The sequence below is a fragment of the Mauremys reevesii genome, linkage group 9 (assembly GCF_016161935.1).
Source record: "Mauremys reevesii isolate NIE-2019 linkage group 9, ASM1616193v1, whole genome shotgun sequence".
Lineage (NCBI taxonomy): Eukaryota > Metazoa > Chordata > Testudines > Geoemydidae > Mauremys > Mauremys reevesii.
The window spans coordinates 98,534,791-98,555,251 of record NC_052631.1 but is presented as its reverse complement, the minus strand read 5'-3'; the positions used below and the strand labels follow the sequence as shown (position 1 = coordinate 98,555,251).

Sequence of the window (20,461 nt, the reverse complement as noted above, 5' to 3'; positions counted from 1 at the left end):
GGAATAATACATGTATTTTTAAAGTGCCAAAACAAATCTAAAACATTTTTATTGTATAGTCATTTTCAAATCATACATTTTTAGTTAACAATTTTGCCTGTCTTCCACACAATGGAATAAATAATTTATTCTCATTTTTATGCACACCACTTCCATGGCAATTGTGGAAGTGGTGTACTCAAATCATCATACATCAGCATGAAAATTAACTTACAGTAAATATTGCCAACTGCTGAAAATGGAGTAGGGCCTTTCAGAGGATGAGTGAAGAAACAAAATCCTTCGTTTATTAGGGAGTTCAGATCCCATTAAGACAACGACTACCCCGCTTTAGAGTATAAGCGATTTTATCCACTTTGGACCTCATTTACCAAACACTGTTTACCTGGTTGATACGTTTTTTCAAGGCCCAACTCTTCCTCCTCTTCAGCATCCTCCTCCTCGTCAGCCTCATTAGCAGACTTCTCTTCATTCTGTAACAGAAATCTGTATTACTGCTAACTTAAACTGTTGTAAGTAACACCACCACCACACAATATTTATTGTGAACCGCCCACATATTATCAGACAGGCCATGATTCAATACATTTTAAAAGATGTACATCCAGCTTACATGCTGCAGAGACCCTCAGGAGTATCTAAGAATTGCCCTGAGTATACTGAGAGTTACTATCAGTCATTGCACAGGATCCTTGTGCTATGGCTAGAAGCCATTTCATTTCAGTTGAACAGAATAGAAAGATGTATGTTATTTTTCTGAAAGTGAAGCATTTAATGGAAAGGTTCTGAAAGCAAAACATGAGAACTCCTTGAATCTATATAATGTCACATATAAACAAGTACCTTGGCTTCATTCTGATCTGACTTCCGAGTTCTTTTCATTATTTCTTCAATTCTCTGTTAAAGCAAAAAGTGAATTCGTCACAACATGGAAAAAGGCTGAACTTTGATCATTTGGCTTCTTTTATCAACTTTTGTATTTAAAGGATTTAAAAATTCCTTACTCTATTTACCATTTTAAATTGTCATTTTTTAGAATAGAAACCAAAATATACATTTAAAAACACAATTTGATTTATTCAAATACATGTGACTGTTCCCAGTTCTGATAGTTTGTTTAACTTTATTCACCAAATTGCTTTAACATTAGAGTCTCAACACACTTTAGGCTCACTTAAAGGCTTGAAAGCAAGAACTATGCACCTTTTTCCTTTCAAGTCTCTCCTGCATATTTTGCTGCATAATTCTCTCTCGCTCTTGCCGTTGTCTTTCAGCTTCTTCTTGGGCTTTTGCTTCAGCTTCCTCTCTCTAAAATTAAGGCAGAGAATATGGGATCCAATACATAAAACAATGTTAAGGTGTCAAGAGAGCTATTTTATCATTAGTTATTTTGTAGATGAAATAAATGATTCATACCACCACTTAAGCATCTGGTGTGCAGTACATGTAAATACATATTATCCTAATCCTGAAAATCTGAATTACAGATTTGCCACCTGATTCTGAAATTCACAAAAAAAAATATTTAGTTAAATGATTATCCACGTTTTTTAGATGGCCCCAGAGCTATCTGAATAGTTAGTTTAACCTGCACTACAGAATGAAGGTCCATTTAAGGAAGATGCTTTAGAAACCATGAGGAAAGCAGTTAAATTGCAAATATAGCAAAATTAATTAAAAACCTTTGCAGTCAGATATTTGTATTTAAGATAGTTGGCACTGAATATCTTAGTGCTCCTATTATAACAGAATCTGTTTTTCACTATGATTGTAAGCCTTCATGGGGAGATAAGAGGATTCTTAACATTAGCTTATTTTTATAACAATTGTTCAGACCAGTAAAGTATGATAGAGACTGAGAATGAAAAATTTATACAACAGTTAGAGACAATACATACCATAGATACAAATGGCTGTTAGAAATTCATCATACATTGAACAAAGTCCATATAGCCTGAAAAATGTAACTTCTTTCATTCATTAGGAAGGATACCTTTTCCAGGTTATACAGACATTAATTATCCATGAAAGGCTGTATTTAGGGGTTGGTAGTATTTTCATTCGTAGTATTTGGGGGCCATGGATCAGCACCTGGCCCAGGCAAGCTAATGACCCAACCAGTGGACCAAATTCGGGGATGAATCCTGGTCACGAGCCACCTGAGGCACATTGCACATACGCTAAGAAGTATTTTAAAATCTGCTGCATCAGTCTTTTAGCTACTAACATTACCTTGTATAGAGAAGTTAGCTCGCACAAGGTGCCCCAGACTCCTCTCTGATCTTTTAAAACAGGAAGCTCTATAAGTGGCCCCAATAAGATTATGAAGAAGCTCTATTATACTTTGGCTTTTACAGAGTTCCTTGCATCTTACCTACCAAGCAGCTTTCAGCCACCAGTGCACTGAACATGACTAAAATGGTTATGAAATATTTGCTTCTTTCCCAGACTCAAAAGCCACCAATTTAGGAAGATTTCAATAGTTTTATCTATGGTATCCCATGTCCCTTTATGACTGGGCATTTTCCAACATGAACTGATTCAGGATCTAAAAAGAATTACTTAACAAACAGAGTCAAGTTCTACATCTAGCAAGTAAACCTGTTAAACCTACTTGTTTTTCCTGCTCCTCCTGTTCTTTGCGAACTCTCTCGTCAGCTTGTCTTTGCTGCTCTTCATCATCAAGCCTTTTTTCTTCCTCCAGTCTGCGGAGCTCCTCCTCTCTTTGTGCTTTATCTGCAATCATTTTCTTTACCATTTCTTCTTCTCTGCTCCTAGTATTTCCAAGAAATGGATTACAGACTGGATATTATCTATTTGAAGTGTGAGAGTTTAAAACTTGTGAAAGATGCCAAAGGGTAGGTCTACACTGCAGCTGGGACATGCCGTACATAGCAGCGTGGACATTGCCACAAGGCGTAACACGGGCTTGGACCCAGGGGATCAGGCGGGCTTGCTCTTGGGCAGCTAGCAGAGCCACGGCATCCACACTGCTTTGAGTGGTGCTAGAGCAGGTCTGCCTACCTGGGTTGGGAGGCACGCTCCCAGCTGCAGTGTACACATACCCACACTCACAGTCAGCTATAGAAGATTCCACTTATTGCCAACAACCAAGGGGTTGCCAGCAAAAAAGTTGCCATTAATTGGCAGTTACCAATAAGCTGAAGGCAGGTTTGTGGGGCTGAAGCTAAGGAAGGAAATACTGGGATGTGTCTTGCCAACTTGGTTGTGAGCAGAGCAGCAGCCAGGAAGAGGTTGCAGCCCAAAAGCCAGGGCTTTACATGGGGAAGGGAAGCTGTGGGCAGGGCAGCAGCAGGAAGAGGTACATGAAGCTCCACGGACCCCCCCAGCACCCCTGCTCCCCATGGAAAGCCCTGGCATCCAGGCCACAGCCCCCCTCCCAGCAAACAGAACTGGGACTCCAGAGGTTACCCTGTTGGGTGGAGATGCAGAAGCCACTGCCTCTTATCTCCTGTGTGGTCCAGGGTTGCACATAGGTTTATGGGGCTGTAGCCAAGGAAGGAAGTGCTGGGATGGGGTGAGGTCCAGCTGCAGGGAAGGCATGTCCCAGTACTTCCTTGCTGGCAGCCAGGGTCTTTCTTCCAAAAAAAGTTTTCAATAAGTGGCATGCTGTTGCCAATATCTGAATCTCGTTAACATTAAAGTCAGCAGGACAGGATTGGTTCCCGGCAAAATGTTGCTATTAAGTGGCATCCACTGTGTCTAGCCATAGAAGAGATAAACATTAAGCAGCAAACTGTAAAAGTTTACAAACAGTGCCATCCCACCAGTGTCTCTTTCAACTGCGAGCTGGAGGAACAGAAAGGCTCTGCATACAGAAAGGTAGTTCATCCTTCCTGGACACTACCGATAACAGATAATAGTCCTGCCTCAGTACAGAGAGCTGGACTACATGACCTATCGAGGTCCCTTCCAGTCCTACATTTCTATGATACTGCTAAGAAGGGTGCCAGCTGTTCTGGTGATGTGGACACTTGTCCACTGAGAACTGGACTAAGAGAAATGCATTGCATGTAGGCTACCTGCCAACCATCATGTGGCATCTCAGTCATTATCAACCTGGGATGAATTTAAACTGGGAACCTAGAAGTCAACATGTCTCCCAAGTTTGCTAAAGAAGAGTTTAAGAGGAATACAGTAGAACCTAAGAGTTACAAACTGACCAGGCAACCACACCCCCCATTTGGAACTGGAAGAACACAATCAAGTAGCAGAGACAAAAAAAGCAAATACTGTACAGCACAGTACTGTGTTAAAGGTAAACTTAAAAAAAAATAAATAAAGGGAAGTTTAAGAAGATTTGACAAGTTAGGGAAACCGTTTGTGTGCTTGTTTAATTTAAAATAAGATTGTTAAAAGCAGCATTTTTCTTCTGCATAGTAAAGTTTCAAAGCTGTATTAAGTCATCGTTCAGCTGTAAACTTTTGAAAGAACCACCATAAACTAAATGTAACTGGAGTAAGAAGCATCTCTTATATTTTTAGTAGTAGAATCACTGGAGACTTGAAAGAAAGAGAAGCAGTCTGCCTAGAAAGTGACATCCCATTTCACACAGACTTCTGACATTCACAAGGATATGTACTTCCAGCAAACTCTGCCGTATGTACCTGCCTCTCAGCAGATTCTCGCATGTGTAGTTAAAATACATGCCAATCAGATTTGCATCACAGAAAACATTGTTTTCTGGTATTTACAAGTTACCTTTCCTCCTCTTCTCTCTGAATTCTTTCCTGGTCTTCACGCTCTCTTTGCTCCCGTGCCAGACGTCGTTTCTCTGCTAAGATTTTAGCGGCTTCTTCGGCTGTTGTGGTTCCCGGAATATTTTTGCTACTAGATTCTGTAATTTGAAAGAAGGTGCTGTTATATAGTACCATCCACTTCAAAACATGCCTTCACCACTGTGATATGAGAGGTGAGTAACACTGCTTTGTCCAACTGCCCTACCATCAGTAACATAAGTACTCAACCAGTCAATCAAAGCACTCTGTATTCAACACAGAGAGACTGGATGAAAATCTTAAACAGTTGAAAGAAAGCAACAATAGGAGCCCAGTACCTTATTTACAATGCAGACATACTACATTAACTCATTCCACCAATACACCTTTGGCTGTTTTCAGATAATGTAATGACTGAAAGTGCATTGTGGTATTCCAATAATTTGAAGACCACTCAGTTTAAATGCAAACAAGAACAAACTTTATTCCAGGGGTCTGACTGGCATCCCCTCTAGGTTTCTCTTCCTTATGACCCCCACTGCGGTGTCTTCTCCTCCGCCTCCTGGTTCCACTTCCTGGTTTCTTAAAGGAACTACACCTCATAAGCAACCATTCCCAAATACTACATGCATCTCTGCTACAAATAATGCTGTAATAATCATAACAATGAAAAGAATATTTCCCAAAACTAAAATAATTGCGTAACCTTCAAAAACTATTCTATTAGTGCTTTTTAAAAAAATCTAGAGAAATATTATTGTATGAGCAATAAGCTTGTTAGTCTTCCTTATAATAAACAGGACAAACATATTCTGGACCAAAAGAGGAAGTATCAATTTTAAAAATGCATTTTCCAAAATTAGCAGTATTTTTAAATTATTAACAACTATGCCTTTGTTTTATCAGTTAAATTCAACTAGAGGACAACACACTAAGATCTTAAATCATGTCCACACAGTGACATTGCTACATTCTCATTTTACATGGAGATAAGAACATCTCTAATCACACTTTTTATACAATATCCACAGATACACACACACACTCATTGCCCTGGTGTCTGAGTACAAGAAACACGTTCATAAAAATATTCTGAAAAGCTACTTGACTAATTTATACTGTAAACAACCCTCTTGTTTTTAGGAAGTATCCCCATCTTCTTGAAGTTTAACTGGTTTTAATGTAACTGATGTCTGATCTTTAGAACATTTAGGGCCTGATTTTCAGTTGCTGTAAATCAGCATAGTTCCACTGAAGGCAATATGCCTACGCCAATTAATGCTAGCTGAGATTCTTCCCTTAATTTATTTTAACATCCTTACAGAGGGGCAGATAACTGCAGGTGTAACACTGATAAATCCTTCAAGTCCAAATGATTAATACACAGGAAAATTCTTCAAATGTTACAAAAATTAGACTTATTTCAATAAGCAGCAAAATCAATGTACTGACAAAAGTATTTCGCTTCTAGCCTGAAAAAACACATTACTTAAATATAATGGGCCAATTTATGTGAAATTCAGCCACTTTTTATAAGTTTAAGACAGTACAGTGGGAAAGATTTTTCATGAGCTGGGTATGGAGTGTGAATGTGAAGTCATTGTCTACAAACTGTAGCGTGAAAGCATCAACGGCACTTATACAGCTGTAGAGTCAATACAAAGTTTGTGCACAAAAATTGTGCTTGCAAAACTGAGGGAGCGTATGTGTGTACACAGGATTCCAATTTCCTAGCCAGCATTGCTGGAGAGTTTTTTTCTATGTATTTAAGATTTATACAATCTCCAGAGCTTCTCCAGGGCTTTTACCACCTTTGATTTAAGAAATGCAATCATACCGTACAAGCAAGAATAAAACTATCATCGCCAAACCTAGAAACAAGGCAGTTCAAAGAATACTGAAATACCCAACCTCTCCAAGCAACACCAAACCACACAGACCGCCCCTCTGCACATACCTACCTCCCAAATTGCACAGGAGAGCAGTCAGGACAGGTGCAAAGACTGGTTCTGGTACCAATCATCTACCTTCTCAAATAAAAGCTTTGTATGCATAGCAGGAAGATTGACTCCATTAAAAATAATACTATGGGAAAGTATTTTCCTTCAAACATTCTTAAGCTATTTGTTGTATGAAAAATTGGGAAAGAAAAAACTTAAGATGATAATACACAGAGCACAGCATGTTAAGAGTTAGCTTTCTAAACCTCACCGAGAAGCTATTGCTTGCATCAGGCATTGACGTTTTTTAAATGGACCTGGGGAGGCAAACCTACAGATGTAGTGGTTGTTCACTTCTGGTCATGAAGTCTGGCTGCTGTGGGCTAATGTATAGGACACTGGACTGGGAGTCAAGACACCTGGGTGCTAATCGCAGCTCTATCACTAGCATGCTGTCTGACATCAGGCAAGTCATTTCAACTCTGTGCCTGTTCCCCTGCCACGCTTGATCTGCCTCATCTGTAGAAATCAGAAGCTGTCTGGGGAAGGTACTGTCTCTTACTACAAGTCTGTACAGCACCTAGCACAATAGGCCCTGATCTAGGCACTACTATAATATAAACAATAGCAGCAGCTGCTAAGACAACGGGATTCTTACACCTGCTCTGTTTACACACAAAGCCAAGTCAATAAAACAGCGATGCCATCAATAATTAAACTTGGACAAACTTATCACAAAACTGAGCCTGACTATATATTCCCATGAAGAATGCAGGCCCTCAGTGTAAAATCTCTACCTGAGGCAATACCATTTTAGGATTACAAGCTACACGTCCCCACATAAAATACTGTCTGACTACGCAGTATCAAAAAGATAAAGGAAACCAGACATAGTAGTGTTCGGAATAGCAGATTATTGGAATAGATCAGGATGGGGAAGGAAATAGGAGGAAGATGGGAAGCCCGCAGGGTGGGAGAGGCAATTTGTGAAAGATGTGCATTTTCCCTCTTGAAGGTGGATCATAGTTTTCTGTAAGGATTTCAGCACAGACTAACTCTGTGCACTCAAGATTAGGAGCACAAATTTCTGGGCATGCAGTAGTGAGTGTACAAACTTTGGAATACCCTAAGTCTCAGATATGCATGTACCAACATCATTTGGCGCACAAGTACAGTATGCAGACACGTGGGTACCTGAATTGTATGTGGTCAGTTTTGGGGCACAAATTTAAGTCTTCCATGATCTTTGTCTTGCTCAATTCCTCCCTCTGCGCTACTTGGAGCTTCTTGCGTCTGTAGAGCAAGAGAGGTCATCTTCCAACTCAGGAAAGTGCTTCTTCAGAGAGCCTGTATAATCCTCCTCTGTCTTTGCATCAGTGGGGATGGAAGATGATGCACTTTTTATATTCCTATGTCACATATTCCATCTACCCAGAGCCAGAGTTTCAGACAGATTTAGTTGTTACAGAATGGGCCCCGCAACATGAACATATGCATTAGCAATGTTCTCTCATTGTAGCTTTGTGTGCTGTTTTCCTACAGTGATATTCCTGACGATTGTCTCATTCCTTTGCTGTACTTTTTAAAACAAGCTGCTCAGGATTTAAAATTAACCCAACAGGACTGCTGTTCGGTTGTTGGTGTTTGGTGTCACTTGCTGTCAACTTGTGGATTATAAGAAGCGCTCCTTGAAAGGAAGTGGAAATTGTGACACTTCCAGCCCCATTATGTGTGTAGGATTCCTTCAATCAACTCCTTCTCTGAGGATTCACTGTCAGCACTACTTGACCTGTGTGGGTTAAGGGGTGGAAAGAGTGTGTTAAGTAAGCCCATGGAACTGTTGTCTTGTGAAGAGTTGGTGGTGGTTTACCCTCCTTCCTAGGTCTAGTGAAGCTAGTTTCCTGTATGATGGATTGAAGAATGTTCCACATTACAGCTATCTAAGGAGGAGCCTGCAATCTCCTCACTGGAATGTGGTTTTTTACCTAGCCACTAAGATAATGTGTACCTGTGTTAAAACAGTATGATGTGTGGCATTAGACCACGGGTCGGCCATCTCTCGGAAATGGTGTGCCGAGTCTTCATTTATTCACTCTAATTTAAGGTTTCATGTGCCAGTAATACATTTTAACATTTTCAGAAGGTCTCTTTCTATAAGTCTATAATATAGAACTAAATTATTGTTGTATGTAAAAGTAAATAAGGTTTTAAAAATGTTTAAGAAGCTTCATTTAAATTAAAATGCAGAGCCCCCCGGACCAGTGGCCAGGACCCGGGCAGCGTGAGTGCCACTGAAAAGCAGCTCGCATGCTGCCTTCGGCATGCGTGCCATAGGTTGCCTACCGCTGCATTAGACAGAAGGGTATCACCCATACCTCAATGTGGGCTATTTGTTTTATCCTTATGCCCTCCGACTCCTCAACAACCCAGACATATAATTATTATATTCAAGTTTATTATCCATCATAGCACACAATGAGCATTTCTTATGTTTTTAAGTTGAAACAAGCCTTTTAACTCAGGAAGAGAAGCTGTGTACGACTGCTCCAAGTCACTGAAAAATAAGATGTGTTTTATTGCATAATAGCATATTTTAACTAACCACCAATGTAGACACAAAAGGAAACAAACAAGACGAGGAGTGTTGATAGGCAATCAAGTCCACCATAGGTGGAAAGTGACATGAAGATCCAAGTGTGATGAACTGGGAGATACCTGTATTATTGTTATGACTATTATGTGTTTCCCTATTCAGTTTTGGATGGCTGTCTTCTTTAACTCCAAAGCTTAAGCCCAACTGGAGCTGGGGGTTGGCTGAGGCAGGAAACAAAACAAGGACTAAGAACTAAGACAACCCCTCAGGTACACACTCTCAGGCCAAGTTAAGCATTCAGTGGGGGCTTTTTACTGGGAGATGCCACTTCCAGATGCCAGCAAAGCTAACAGGACTTGTTTTGCCAAGGCGATCATAAAGATCAAAAGTTTAAAAAGGTTCCCCTGGCAGAAAGGGAGAGAGAAAATGATCAGCAGGCCACAGGGCTGACACAGACTGGGAGAGAGATAGGAGCTGTGGGGTAGGCAGTCTCACCTTAAGCAGGGCCTAAGCATCTGAGCCAGGAGCAGCTAAAAGGCTAGATATGGTCCATTTGGTGACGTCTCCTTTTGTGTTATTTTTACTGCATGTCTCTGAATGCTCTGTTGTACAGTTATGTTAAACAATACTGTTTGAGAAACTTGTGTGGTCCTTGTGTAACTGCTAGTCACAGTTGCTGGAGAGAAAAGTCAATACCAAGGTCTAAACCTCAGCTGGACCTGCTGAAGTAGTCACAACTGGTAACTAGGGGGCTTTAACCCAGGTCCTAGTCTAAAAGTGGGTGAACTACAGAACTCTACCCCAGCAGAGATAAAGGCTTGAGGTCTGACATCTGTGAGAGATGCACTCAGTGAGACCCCCAAGAAGGGACAATAGTGCAGCTAGTACAGACACCATGACACCAAGTACACTTAAAGCTACCTTGAAATTAAGGTTGAGCCCAGGACTTGATAGCAACTCAGGAGCCATGAGATGACTCAGTGGTGAAAGCCAGTGTCTTTGGGCGGAAGCCTCAGGAGGTGGTTGGGGTATGTTATTGTGCCAAAGCAGTGAGGTAGCCTGGCTAGATGGCCACTCACTGCCCTCAGTTCTTGACCTCTGATTTCAACTCCACACACATGATTTTGAAAATGTGAAGCAACTTTTCCAGAACAGAGGGATCTGCCTCCATGTTCACAGGTAGGGCATGTAAGGGGAGGAGTGGATACCCCATACTCACAAGGAAGAGATAAACCAACACCTCTGTGTTGGTCAACTTCCATACTATCTCCCTGACTTATAAACTCCACAAAGAGTTAGGTAGAGAACTACTCCCAGCCTCTTACTGTCAATGACTGCAAAGAAAGTGATAATCTGGTTAGCAGCAGAGCAAGATGGAAGGAGATGAGCTGGGTAAATACAGTTCTAGAAGTTAGGATAGAAAGAGAGAGAAGAGGCACCCAAGTAATGAGCAGAAGTGGCAACATGAGATATAGGGTTGAGTTCCAAACGCAGTTTAGAAGAGGCAGCAGAGAAGGCAGGTCAAAGTCCTGGCAATGAGAAGGTAAAGCTTCAGAAGATGAGAGGCCCAGAGGTAGATGAGGATGTAACAGGTGGGTTTGTGAAGGACAAGGATGATTCTGTAAAGGAAAACATGCATGACTGAAGCCAAAGAGTAACTGGCAGATACCTGTGAACAGGACAGACAGCAGGGATCAAATATCAGTGATGTGGATTACTGATCTATTTCTCATGCTCTAGACAGGTCTAAGATACACATTTATTACAATCAGGAGCAAGGGACCCTGTTGAAAGATTGATATACAACTCCATATGACACCACGACAACGACATCTAGCTATCTTTCCACAAGAACGTGTGTGCGCAAAGCACAGTACAACATATGGGATCCCAAAGAATTTCTTGCCATATTTCACACCCAGTTTAAAGTGTTAACACAGGGAAATTTTCAGACATTCCATCAAACTTACACACATCCAGGAACACACACAAGTATCTTTTCATGCAGTGACATGCATCAGGCATATGATCCCACTTACCCATGGTATTTGAAGGATTTTCACCCTCAGTATCGCCACCAGTTGCCTGTTCAAACTCCTTTTTCTGTTAAGTTTCCCCATGACCTTCTCCACAGAGAAGTGCATGTGATACCTCATCAGAAGTCTTTCCCAGATTCTTTTCTGGAGATTGTAGAGGGTGTTCTTCCTGGTTGGAGGGGTAGAGGATGTGCTCATTTGGCACAATGAATGAGGTCAGGAGATTTATTTCCAACCTGGGAGAAGTATATCTGCTTTATTCTCCTCTGTGTGGCAGTGTTGCTCATTGTCTCCTGATGCTGTGGCGATTGCACATACATTGGAATCAAAATTTAGGCAGATCTCTAACCATTTGGAAGCTAGGTCTCATGTATGCTACGATGAATGAGCAGTTGATTTTTCCTCCAGGCTAAGGCATATGCATGCAACTTTTAAAGTGATAGCTGGCTCAATTTCACAGGTATCTGGTTTACAGAACAAGGTTTCAAAGTGCGTGCTTTAATTTGTATGCATTGCCTGCTATTTGAAATCACTTTGCATGTGTGTCTTGAATTTGAGAACCTAATACAGTATTTCTAATGTACAAAGTGGAACAGGATTTAGTTTAGAAGTTACACTGTAGACAAGATTAAAAGTCAATACCTTTAGCTCTCTAGTCAAACGAACTGACTACTATATATGGTATAACCCAGCAATTTATAAAGCTACTGTATAATTAACAATTTGCAAATAACATCTTTTAACCTGAAGCATCCCAAAATCCGCTACAAATTGTTTTACAAACTACAGTATAAAGGGATTGTTTCACTCATCCCTGAAATGCTGTCAATTCTTGGGTAGAATAACCACTATTCAGTTGTATTCAGTGAAACTACAAGAACTGAATATTAACACTTTTCACTTCTATAGTGCCTTCCCTCCAAGAAGTTCTAAATATTTTACAAATACTAATGAATCTCCATTTTACACATGTAAAAGTCAAGGCACAGAGACGTTCCAGATAGAAAGGCATGAAGCAAGATCACACAAGAATTTGGCGGAAAGATCAGAAATAGAACCAGATATTCTGACTCCAAGTGCTCTTATTCAACCATAGAGATATCCCTTCCTCACTCTGAAGGATAATGTAAGAAACCAGAGATGCAGGAGAAATTTAGGAAGGAGCTGGAACTTGGCTAGGACTTTTTCAGGAATTACCAAGTCATCTTTAGTGTCTACAAGCAGTCAGGAACACAATTTGTGTCCATTCCAAAAGATGTAAGTTTCTTCTAGATTGCTTTAAATTTTTTTGCATATTTACAAAGATCTCTCTATCTAACACTATTTATAGGTAATTACCATCATTAAAACTTTGAACTGTAGTGGACCACCATCAAGATAAATGGAATAGACAAGTGGATCACTTAAAAGGTTCCTACCTTCTTTGGTCTTTGCAGCAATTGCAACAGTTTCCCTCTCAGAGGTTGGAGAAGTGCCATGTTCTTGTCCTGCTCCTTCTTCGTACTTGTCCTTTGGTTTGCACTCCATTTCAGGTTTCTTTTTGGTAATATTCATAACACTTGGAGTGAGAGGCAGGCGTTGAATAGGTGCTGGTTTGGAGACTGTAGTAGGGGATGATGGCCTTTGTTTCAATAGACTAGGTGAAGGTGGACGGGCCTTTTGATTTTGTCTGCAGAGAAAGGAACACTTATTAAGGCTTCACTGAAGGCCTGAAGTATGTAACTGATTTTATACACATAGCAACAATATGCACCTTCTGCATTCATACTGGACAGTATCAGGACACCAAACCTTTGGCACAGGAAGTAGTGCCCATTTTGTTCTGAACATGGTTTAGGATGAACACATATTTAAACATACCTAGCTGTAGAGGGAGATGAAGGACGTTTTGCCAAGTTAGCAGGGGACGGAGATCTTCTACGAGCTGACACAGATGGCGATGGAGGGCGCCTCCCAGCAGGACTTGGGGACTGTTTTTCTGTCGCCGATTTCTGATCAGATACACAAACAGCGGTAATGTACACCTTCTAAAATGCACAGTCTAGATCCAAGCTGATTTAGGTTTGGCTTTAAACACCCTGAAATTCTGGGGTGTTTGAAATTTTGGTTTGGAGACACCCTAAAATAAAGCTCTCTTTTTTAAGAAAAGAAGTGACTCTTTAGTATACCTGTTCTTCCATTTGGAATTATTTTTACTAACTTGCATAATTAGTAACCAAAGATTATTAAAACTTTAAAAAGAAACACCAACTTGCTCTTATTACAATAGTATTTTGTGACATTATCCAACAATGTTTTATTTACAATGCAAAATAAAGAAATTTAACTAACATTTAAGCGTTCTGATGCAATAAATAGTGCAGCTGACTAGGACTGCAAACGGTTATAACATGCCTCTAACCTGACCGGTCCAAAAAAAAGAAAAAACAAGCCTTTTGTAAAAGGAACTTTTCAACAGACCTGTGTGGATTCTGGAGAGCTGGTGTCAGATGAAGATACAGTGGTCTTCAATCTGTCGATGCTACGGCTGCGCACAGGCACTTTAGGAGTTTGGATTGGAGAACTGATGGAACTGGCTGAAGCTGAACGAGGACAGAGGTGAGATTCTATAAAGTTAGGAATTTGACAAGACAAAACAGAGAACCAAGTGCACAGCATCAGAACAGGAAAAAAGGATAGAGAGAGAGAAAGAGAAAGAAAGATTGTGTGTGTTAGAACCCATACAGAGAAAACACCACTGGAAGTGCACATTGCAACAGGTCATGGACACAAGACACCATCACCACAAGATTAGGAGTTCAGAAGCCACAGCACCAAGAATGAAACCATTCCGAAAGCAGCAGTCAAGTGTAGATAAAAAAATAAAGTGCTTTTCCAAACAATGTCTACATTAAACTTTCAATACCTAAATGTAGTTTCCAATTTAGTCAAACTGTAGCTTGTCATGATTATTTCTAGACTAACAGAACTCTGATGGCCAAACTCTTACACAGGGCAAAGAAGCGTATCTCACAAATGCTTCACAATGTGTAGATAGTGCCGTGCTGGTTATAAAATGTTTTGTTTCGTCCAACCCACATGGAATGATTTTTCATAAAACCTTGTGTGACAAACTGCAGTTACTATATCAAGTATTTTAACCTTGTTTTGTGCACTTCCTTATTATATCAGCTGCCATATAACAATATTGCCTATTTTTACTTTTTCCCCATTAACAAAACAAGATTAAAGTATGTGAAGAAACTAGAGGTGTAAAGGGTTAACAGTCAATTATAATTACTTTACCATCTCCAAAACTGTCAGCCTCTTCACATATATTAAGATGTGATGAGAAAATATGATCACTGTATGGATCCTTCACTAAACACAGTAGTTTATATATAATATACAAGAAGTGTATATAGTAATGTAAATTGAGATATTTGCAAATAGATTAAAACTAGCATATCTAAGATTTTAAAATATCTAGGGATACAAAAATCTAATGACAGATGCTAGCTCTTAATCACTGTACTCTTATGGATAAAAGATTTTATTTTAATATCTACAGCATTCTTGTAGAGAACTGCACTCTTATGACCAATAATTTGAACTAGAATAGAGCAAGGAGATTATTACTGAAATTAAGTGTTAATGCTATTGAAAGTACCATAAGCTTGCTGATTGTTAAAGCAAAAGTCCTGAACCTTTGAATAAACACAGAGTCAGAGCCACATCCTGCCTATCAGTACAAAATAAGAGATTTCCCTCATATGAAGTGAAGTAAAACATTTTGTGGAAAAATAAAATGCACACAAATAGCTGTGCAAACACATGAACATAAATTACGAATCCACAAAGGCAAGGATTAATTACAGTCAGGTCAGCAGTGTAGAAGTTTTGTCACTATTAGTGAGGTCAGTTAATTAGCTTAAGTTATACTAAAAAAATAAAGATAGAGGAATGCATTTGAAAGGATAAAAGGCAAACAAAATGTTGATTGCGAGTTGAAAGATTTAAAAAAAAAAAAACGAACAGGGGGAATGAACTCCAGGTAGGTGCACATTACATTGAACATAGTACTTTTACTGGAACCTTCTTAGATTCAGTAAAAGTCACAGGTAACTTAGTCATCTTGTTCCAGCAACTTTTTAGCTGAAAAATTTGCTCTCCCTCAGATAAGTCAATTTGTGCCCCATGCTTACTAGTCTCCTAGGCCTCCTATGAAATGTTACTAGTTTTCCAGTTCCTCCTCCTAAGCCGTCACTTAAATTCAAATACAGATCTCAGAGACAGCTCAGTGCAAAAATAAATACCAGTATACAATTCTCTGCAGAATGAATGAACTGGTATTGTAGTTTAAAAGCCAATACTATCCTATGAAATCTCAAAATAAACATGCAACATAAAATATGTATTGCATTTATTTTACCAAAGTAAATGTTAGTGAAGTATTATACATAGTGATGTGTTAACTACATGTTTGAATTGTGCTGAAAGGTAACATAGTTAGCAACTGTCATATCAAATCTTGCTTTGAAAGCAACTACTATCACTTTCAGGCTTTTACTGCACTCCTGTTACCTGAGGGATCTTGTCCATCAGCCGATAATGTAGCAGCACTTTTACTCCTAGCTAAGGAGGCCTGTGTGGGGGCGAGGAGGCGACTGATTACATTACTCTCCAGAGGACTGATCTGGGAGCGACGAGCTGAATGATGGGAACAAATCAAAAAGGATTCAACATGAAGTCATATAATGAAGAAAGCAAGCACCAAGAGAAAAGGAGCTTTGGGAGTATTGTTGCAAATCATAACATTTTCAGAAGAAAATATTAAAGTAATGAAGAGGGAAATACATAGTAATAGCATAGCAGGATTAAACATTGCAATCAGATATGATTGCATTTGTTGTCCTTGACTTATTACTAATTGTTATGTGCAGAGAATGATATGCAAACAAACATAAAACACAGATGGAGTGCTGAAATAAGTCAAAACATGGAAAGCTTTGGATTCAGCTTTGCAGAAGTTATCTTCATTGGAAGTCAGGATGCAACAGAGGATATTACAACAGACTGGTGGCACAAACCAGAGAAAAACCTTGCAAATTATTGCCAACAACTGTTAGCTATTGTTAAGTCTTATTTGCACACACAAGCTCACATATATAGTAATCATTGTCAACTCAATATGAAAAAGGGTTCCAAGCATTCTATTGTAGTTTCTTATCAGGGCAAGAGCTGCTAAGAAGGAAAATTTCAAATCTGTTAATAGAAAAGGAGATGTTTGTTAAAGAAGCTGGCATCCATTAGCTTCAAGTAGAAAATAGTTAGTAGAAAGAAGTTCTTAGTAAAGAGGTGTCTTGTACTTTAAGGATGTATGTAAAGAAAAGCAGAGACACAAATGAGAACAGATTTCCCCCCTAACTTGGGGGGCACTAAACTCAGTCCAGCAGCAGCAGCAGAGAAGTTGCTTGTAAATTTAAAAACTAACAGAGCTTTTAAAGCCAAACAGAATAAGATACAGGAAAAAAATATTAACATTTAAAGTGAAATTATTTCTTTAGCTTAAATTTATCAAGATTATCTTTCCAAGCTTTAGCTCTTTGACGTGTATATATCATGGTTTTGCTCACCTACTTCTAGCATGATTAAGTATCATTCACAAAAACCCTGACAGGATTTTTTGTCAAAAGACAAGAAATTTAAAGAATTTAATCTTTACTACTAAATAACTAGAATTCTCACTAAGTTTCCAGATGTAGAGGAACCAGAAGAAACTACTCAAGTAACGCAATCCTATCCAATTTTACTGTGCATTGCTTTTAAATAGCAAGATTAGGATTCAGTTTTATAAATAGCTAACCACCTGGTCTTTCTTCCTTTTTCACCTTCTCTAGTTCAGGAGAAGAATAAGGTTTACTACTTATTCTATTCAAAGATGTGCTCCTCTTCTTTTCTGTTCCTCCTAGAGACCAAGTGCAAAGGAATATTATTTTTAACAAGATATTTGCATAGTTGATTTCCTGAATTGCCCGCTCCCTTTCTTTAAAAAAAATATTTTGCCAAAAATACCAATAAACCAGAATTGTTAATCATTATGCAATACTTCGGCCACACAAGTTGTACGTATTGGTTTACTTCTCACCCACCCCAAGTACAGCTTCAGAGAAAACACACTTACATACAGAAACAGCAGAATTCTGGATACGTTTGATATTGCTACTATGTGAGTAATGATACCAAAGTCCAAATGGTCACATTATACGCACAATAGTCTACACTGTTCAGAGTGAAAGTATTACTAAACAAAGTTTTAAACTGAAATTTCCAACATAATTTAAAGCCTAGTTTAAAAAAAAAAGTTTCCTGCACCTTTCTGTTCCACCTGTGAACCTTTCGGTGGTGGCTGCTCAGACTGAAGAGAAACTTTGTTACTCAGTCTGTTTAATGAAGCACTTCTCTTTGTGGTACCTGTTGAAAGTGCAAATTACATGATTACATTTTATATAGAATCCTAAAAAGTGTTCCTTTAACCACCTACCCCTCTTTTCTATATACAGTATAAGCCATAGCAGCGTAATCAAATCTGATTGATTTATGAACCATACAGAACCACCTTGTGGCAAGAAATAAAAAGTGCATCCTCAAATTATTTGAGAGCACAAATAATCATTTTGAATCCTTAAATTTCTAATCTATACACCAAATATCTGTTAACAATACATAAAGACGGACAGACACAAATTTCTAATCTATACACCAAATATCTGTTAACAATACATAAAGACGGACAGACACAAAATCAATCAAGATTCAATAAAGAAGTATATGATAAGGCTCTAGATGAACTGATTCAAAAATGTGTCACATCAAAATGTGTTTGATTGAACTGATTTAAAAACAAGTTAATTTAAGAGTATAAAAATATCTATCTGGCCAGTATTATCAGGAATATAAAGAGTGCTTAAAACAGAAGTTCTACATAAATACATATAGGTCTTAAAGGCATAAAACAAGGTTAATCTGAATTACACTATTACATAGAACAAAACTGCTTTGAAATAACATCCCAGTGTGCAAAATGGTTGTTATATTTTGACAGCTGCGTTCTAGTGGTGGGAGGAACTTGAAATCTCATATTTTCTCTATGTAAGTATAGTTAAGGTGGCTAATAAAGAAAAAATGTTAAATCAGATTAAACTTTAAAAAAACAAAAACAAAAAAACCCCAACCCCAACATCTCAGATGACAATGCATCAGGCTGGGCCTAGCACACAAGTTACAACCATCCTGTGTGGGCACCTCTCTGAAGCTGTGATGGGACACAGACGAGCTGCAGCAGAACCTGAAAAGCTGTGCACATTCCATGCATCATTCACCTAAAGACTAGCTGCTCTCCGGAAGCCAGATCAAGAGTGTCTCATTGCTCTGACCTGTTCGGCTGGTATAAGCAAAATCTTGGAGTCTTGATCTACATCTCTCTTCGTTGTTAGAGAAAATAAAGGTGAGTACTGGACATTTTCCCCAAAGAGTCTGAATATTCACACCATTTCAAGGCAATTGAACCTGTATTCCTACTCTGTGGTCCACCAAGGTCACTCACTTAAGATTTTTGGCTCTCAGTCATCACCTCTCTTGGGCAGAGACCCACATCTCACTCCCTTGTAACCAGAGACTGAGGCTATACAGCACCCTGCCTCACACTGTGATATCCCCATCAAGCCAGACTCGCTAAAAGGCCAGCATCAGTGCTTTCCTTTTCTCTCAGATGGCTATTACCAATGTATTGTCCGCAATTACAAGATACCACACAGCTCCTTCTAGGCATGCATATTTATTCTTGAGGTAAAAGCATCACAGAGAAAACATTAAAACAATAAAAGAACCTTCATGCATGTTAAAAAAAAAAAAAGCTTACCACAGGTTACCCCCAACTCCAACTGCAACCTAGGGCTTTGTTAGGTTTTAGTCCTTCAAAACCCACAACTGGGTTTTCCCTGTGGTTACAAGTTCATCCATCTTAGATCCAGAACCAGAAAGGAGGCCCCGAATCAGTTTAAGCACTTGCTATTTATCTAAAAGTCCTATCATTGTCTGGTGATATCTGAAGAATCCAGTCTGAACCAGACTATGCAAGCCTCCATAGGACATGATATCTCTCTGGAAGTGTTATAACCTGAGTGATTTGCAACAATTAGCCCCTGATGTTTTCATTTTCTGAAACAGCTGTGGTACGTCATTTGGAAAGGAAAAAATCAAATGCACAACTACAAAATAGGGAATAACTGCCTAGATGGTAGTACTGCTTCAAAGGATCTGGGGGTTATAGTGGTCTACAAACTGAATATGAGTCATTAATGTGATGCAGCTGCAAAAAAAGGCAAATATGATTCTGGGGTGTATTAACAGGAGTGTTGTATGTAAAACACAGGAGGTAATTGTCCCAATCTACTTGGCACTGGTGAGGCCCCAGCTGGAGTACTGGGTCCAATTCTGGGCACCACAGTTTAGGAAAGATGTGGACAAATGGGAAAGAATTCAGAGGAAAGCAACAAAAATGATGAAAGGTTTAAAAACCTGACCTATAAGGAAAGACTGAAAAAAACTGAGCATGTTTAATCTTGAGAAAAGACCAAAGGGCGACCTTATAAAAGTCTTCCAATATGTTAAGGGTGGTGATAAAGAGGATGTTGATCAATTGTTCTCCACGTACACTGTAGGTAGGACAAGAAGTAAAGGGCTTCATCTGCAGCAAGGGAGATTTAGGTTAGATACTAGGAAGAACTTTCCAACTAGAATGGTAGTTAAACTCTGGAATAGGCCTCCAAGGAAGGCTGTGGAGTCCCCATCATTGGAGGTTTTTACGAACAGGTTAGACAAACACCTGTCAGAGTTGGTCTAGGTTTACTTGGTCCTGCCACAGAGCACAGGGCTGGAATTGATGACTTCCAGCCTGTCAAGGTTCCTTCCCCACTCTGGACTTTAGAGTACAGATATGAGGACCTGCATGTGAACTCCTAAACTGAATTACCAGCTTAGATCTGGTTTTGCTGCCACCACTCCCAAATACTAGCTCCCTTCCCTGGATAGTCTTGAGAGACTTCTTCACCAAGTTCCTGGTGAACACCGATCCAACCCCTTGGATCTTAACACAAGGAGAATTTAACCATC

The 20,461-nt window shown here is 39.3% G+C and overlaps 1 protein-coding gene across 6 annotated transcripts in view; it reads right to left on the bottom strand.

Moving 5' to 3' along the window:
* The window catches only part of MAP7D3 (MAP7 domain containing 3), a 58,325-nt gene that overhangs the window by 6,734 nt on the left and 31,130 nt on the right, over positions 1 to 20,461 (bottom strand). For 4 of the 6 annotated variants that reach the window (XM_039488088.1, XM_039488084.1, XM_039488086.1 and 1 more), the window contains 11 exons: positions 17,663 to 17,761; positions 17,157 to 17,255; positions 15,872 to 15,997; positions 13,769 to 13,914; positions 13,169 to 13,299; positions 12,727 to 12,977; positions 4,723 to 4,858; positions 2,615 to 2,774; positions 1,204 to 1,308; positions 844 to 897; positions 386 to 473 (listed from right to left, as the gene is read on the bottom strand). In XM_039488088.1, the coding sequence (XP_039344022.1) occupies positions 386 to 473; positions 844 to 897; positions 1,204 to 1,308; positions 2,615 to 2,774; positions 4,723 to 4,858; positions 12,727 to 12,977; positions 13,169 to 13,299; positions 13,769 to 13,914; positions 15,872 to 15,997; positions 17,157 to 17,255; positions 17,663 to 17,761 (1,395 nt within the window). The remainder of the gene's footprint in view (positions 1 to 385; positions 474 to 843; positions 898 to 1,203; positions 1,309 to 2,614; positions 2,775 to 4,722; positions 4,859 to 12,726; positions 12,978 to 13,168; positions 13,300 to 13,768; positions 13,915 to 15,871; positions 15,998 to 17,156; positions 17,256 to 17,662; positions 17,762 to 20,461) is intronic. The other 2 variants (XM_039488087.1, XM_039488090.1) reach the window with 2 other exon arrangements.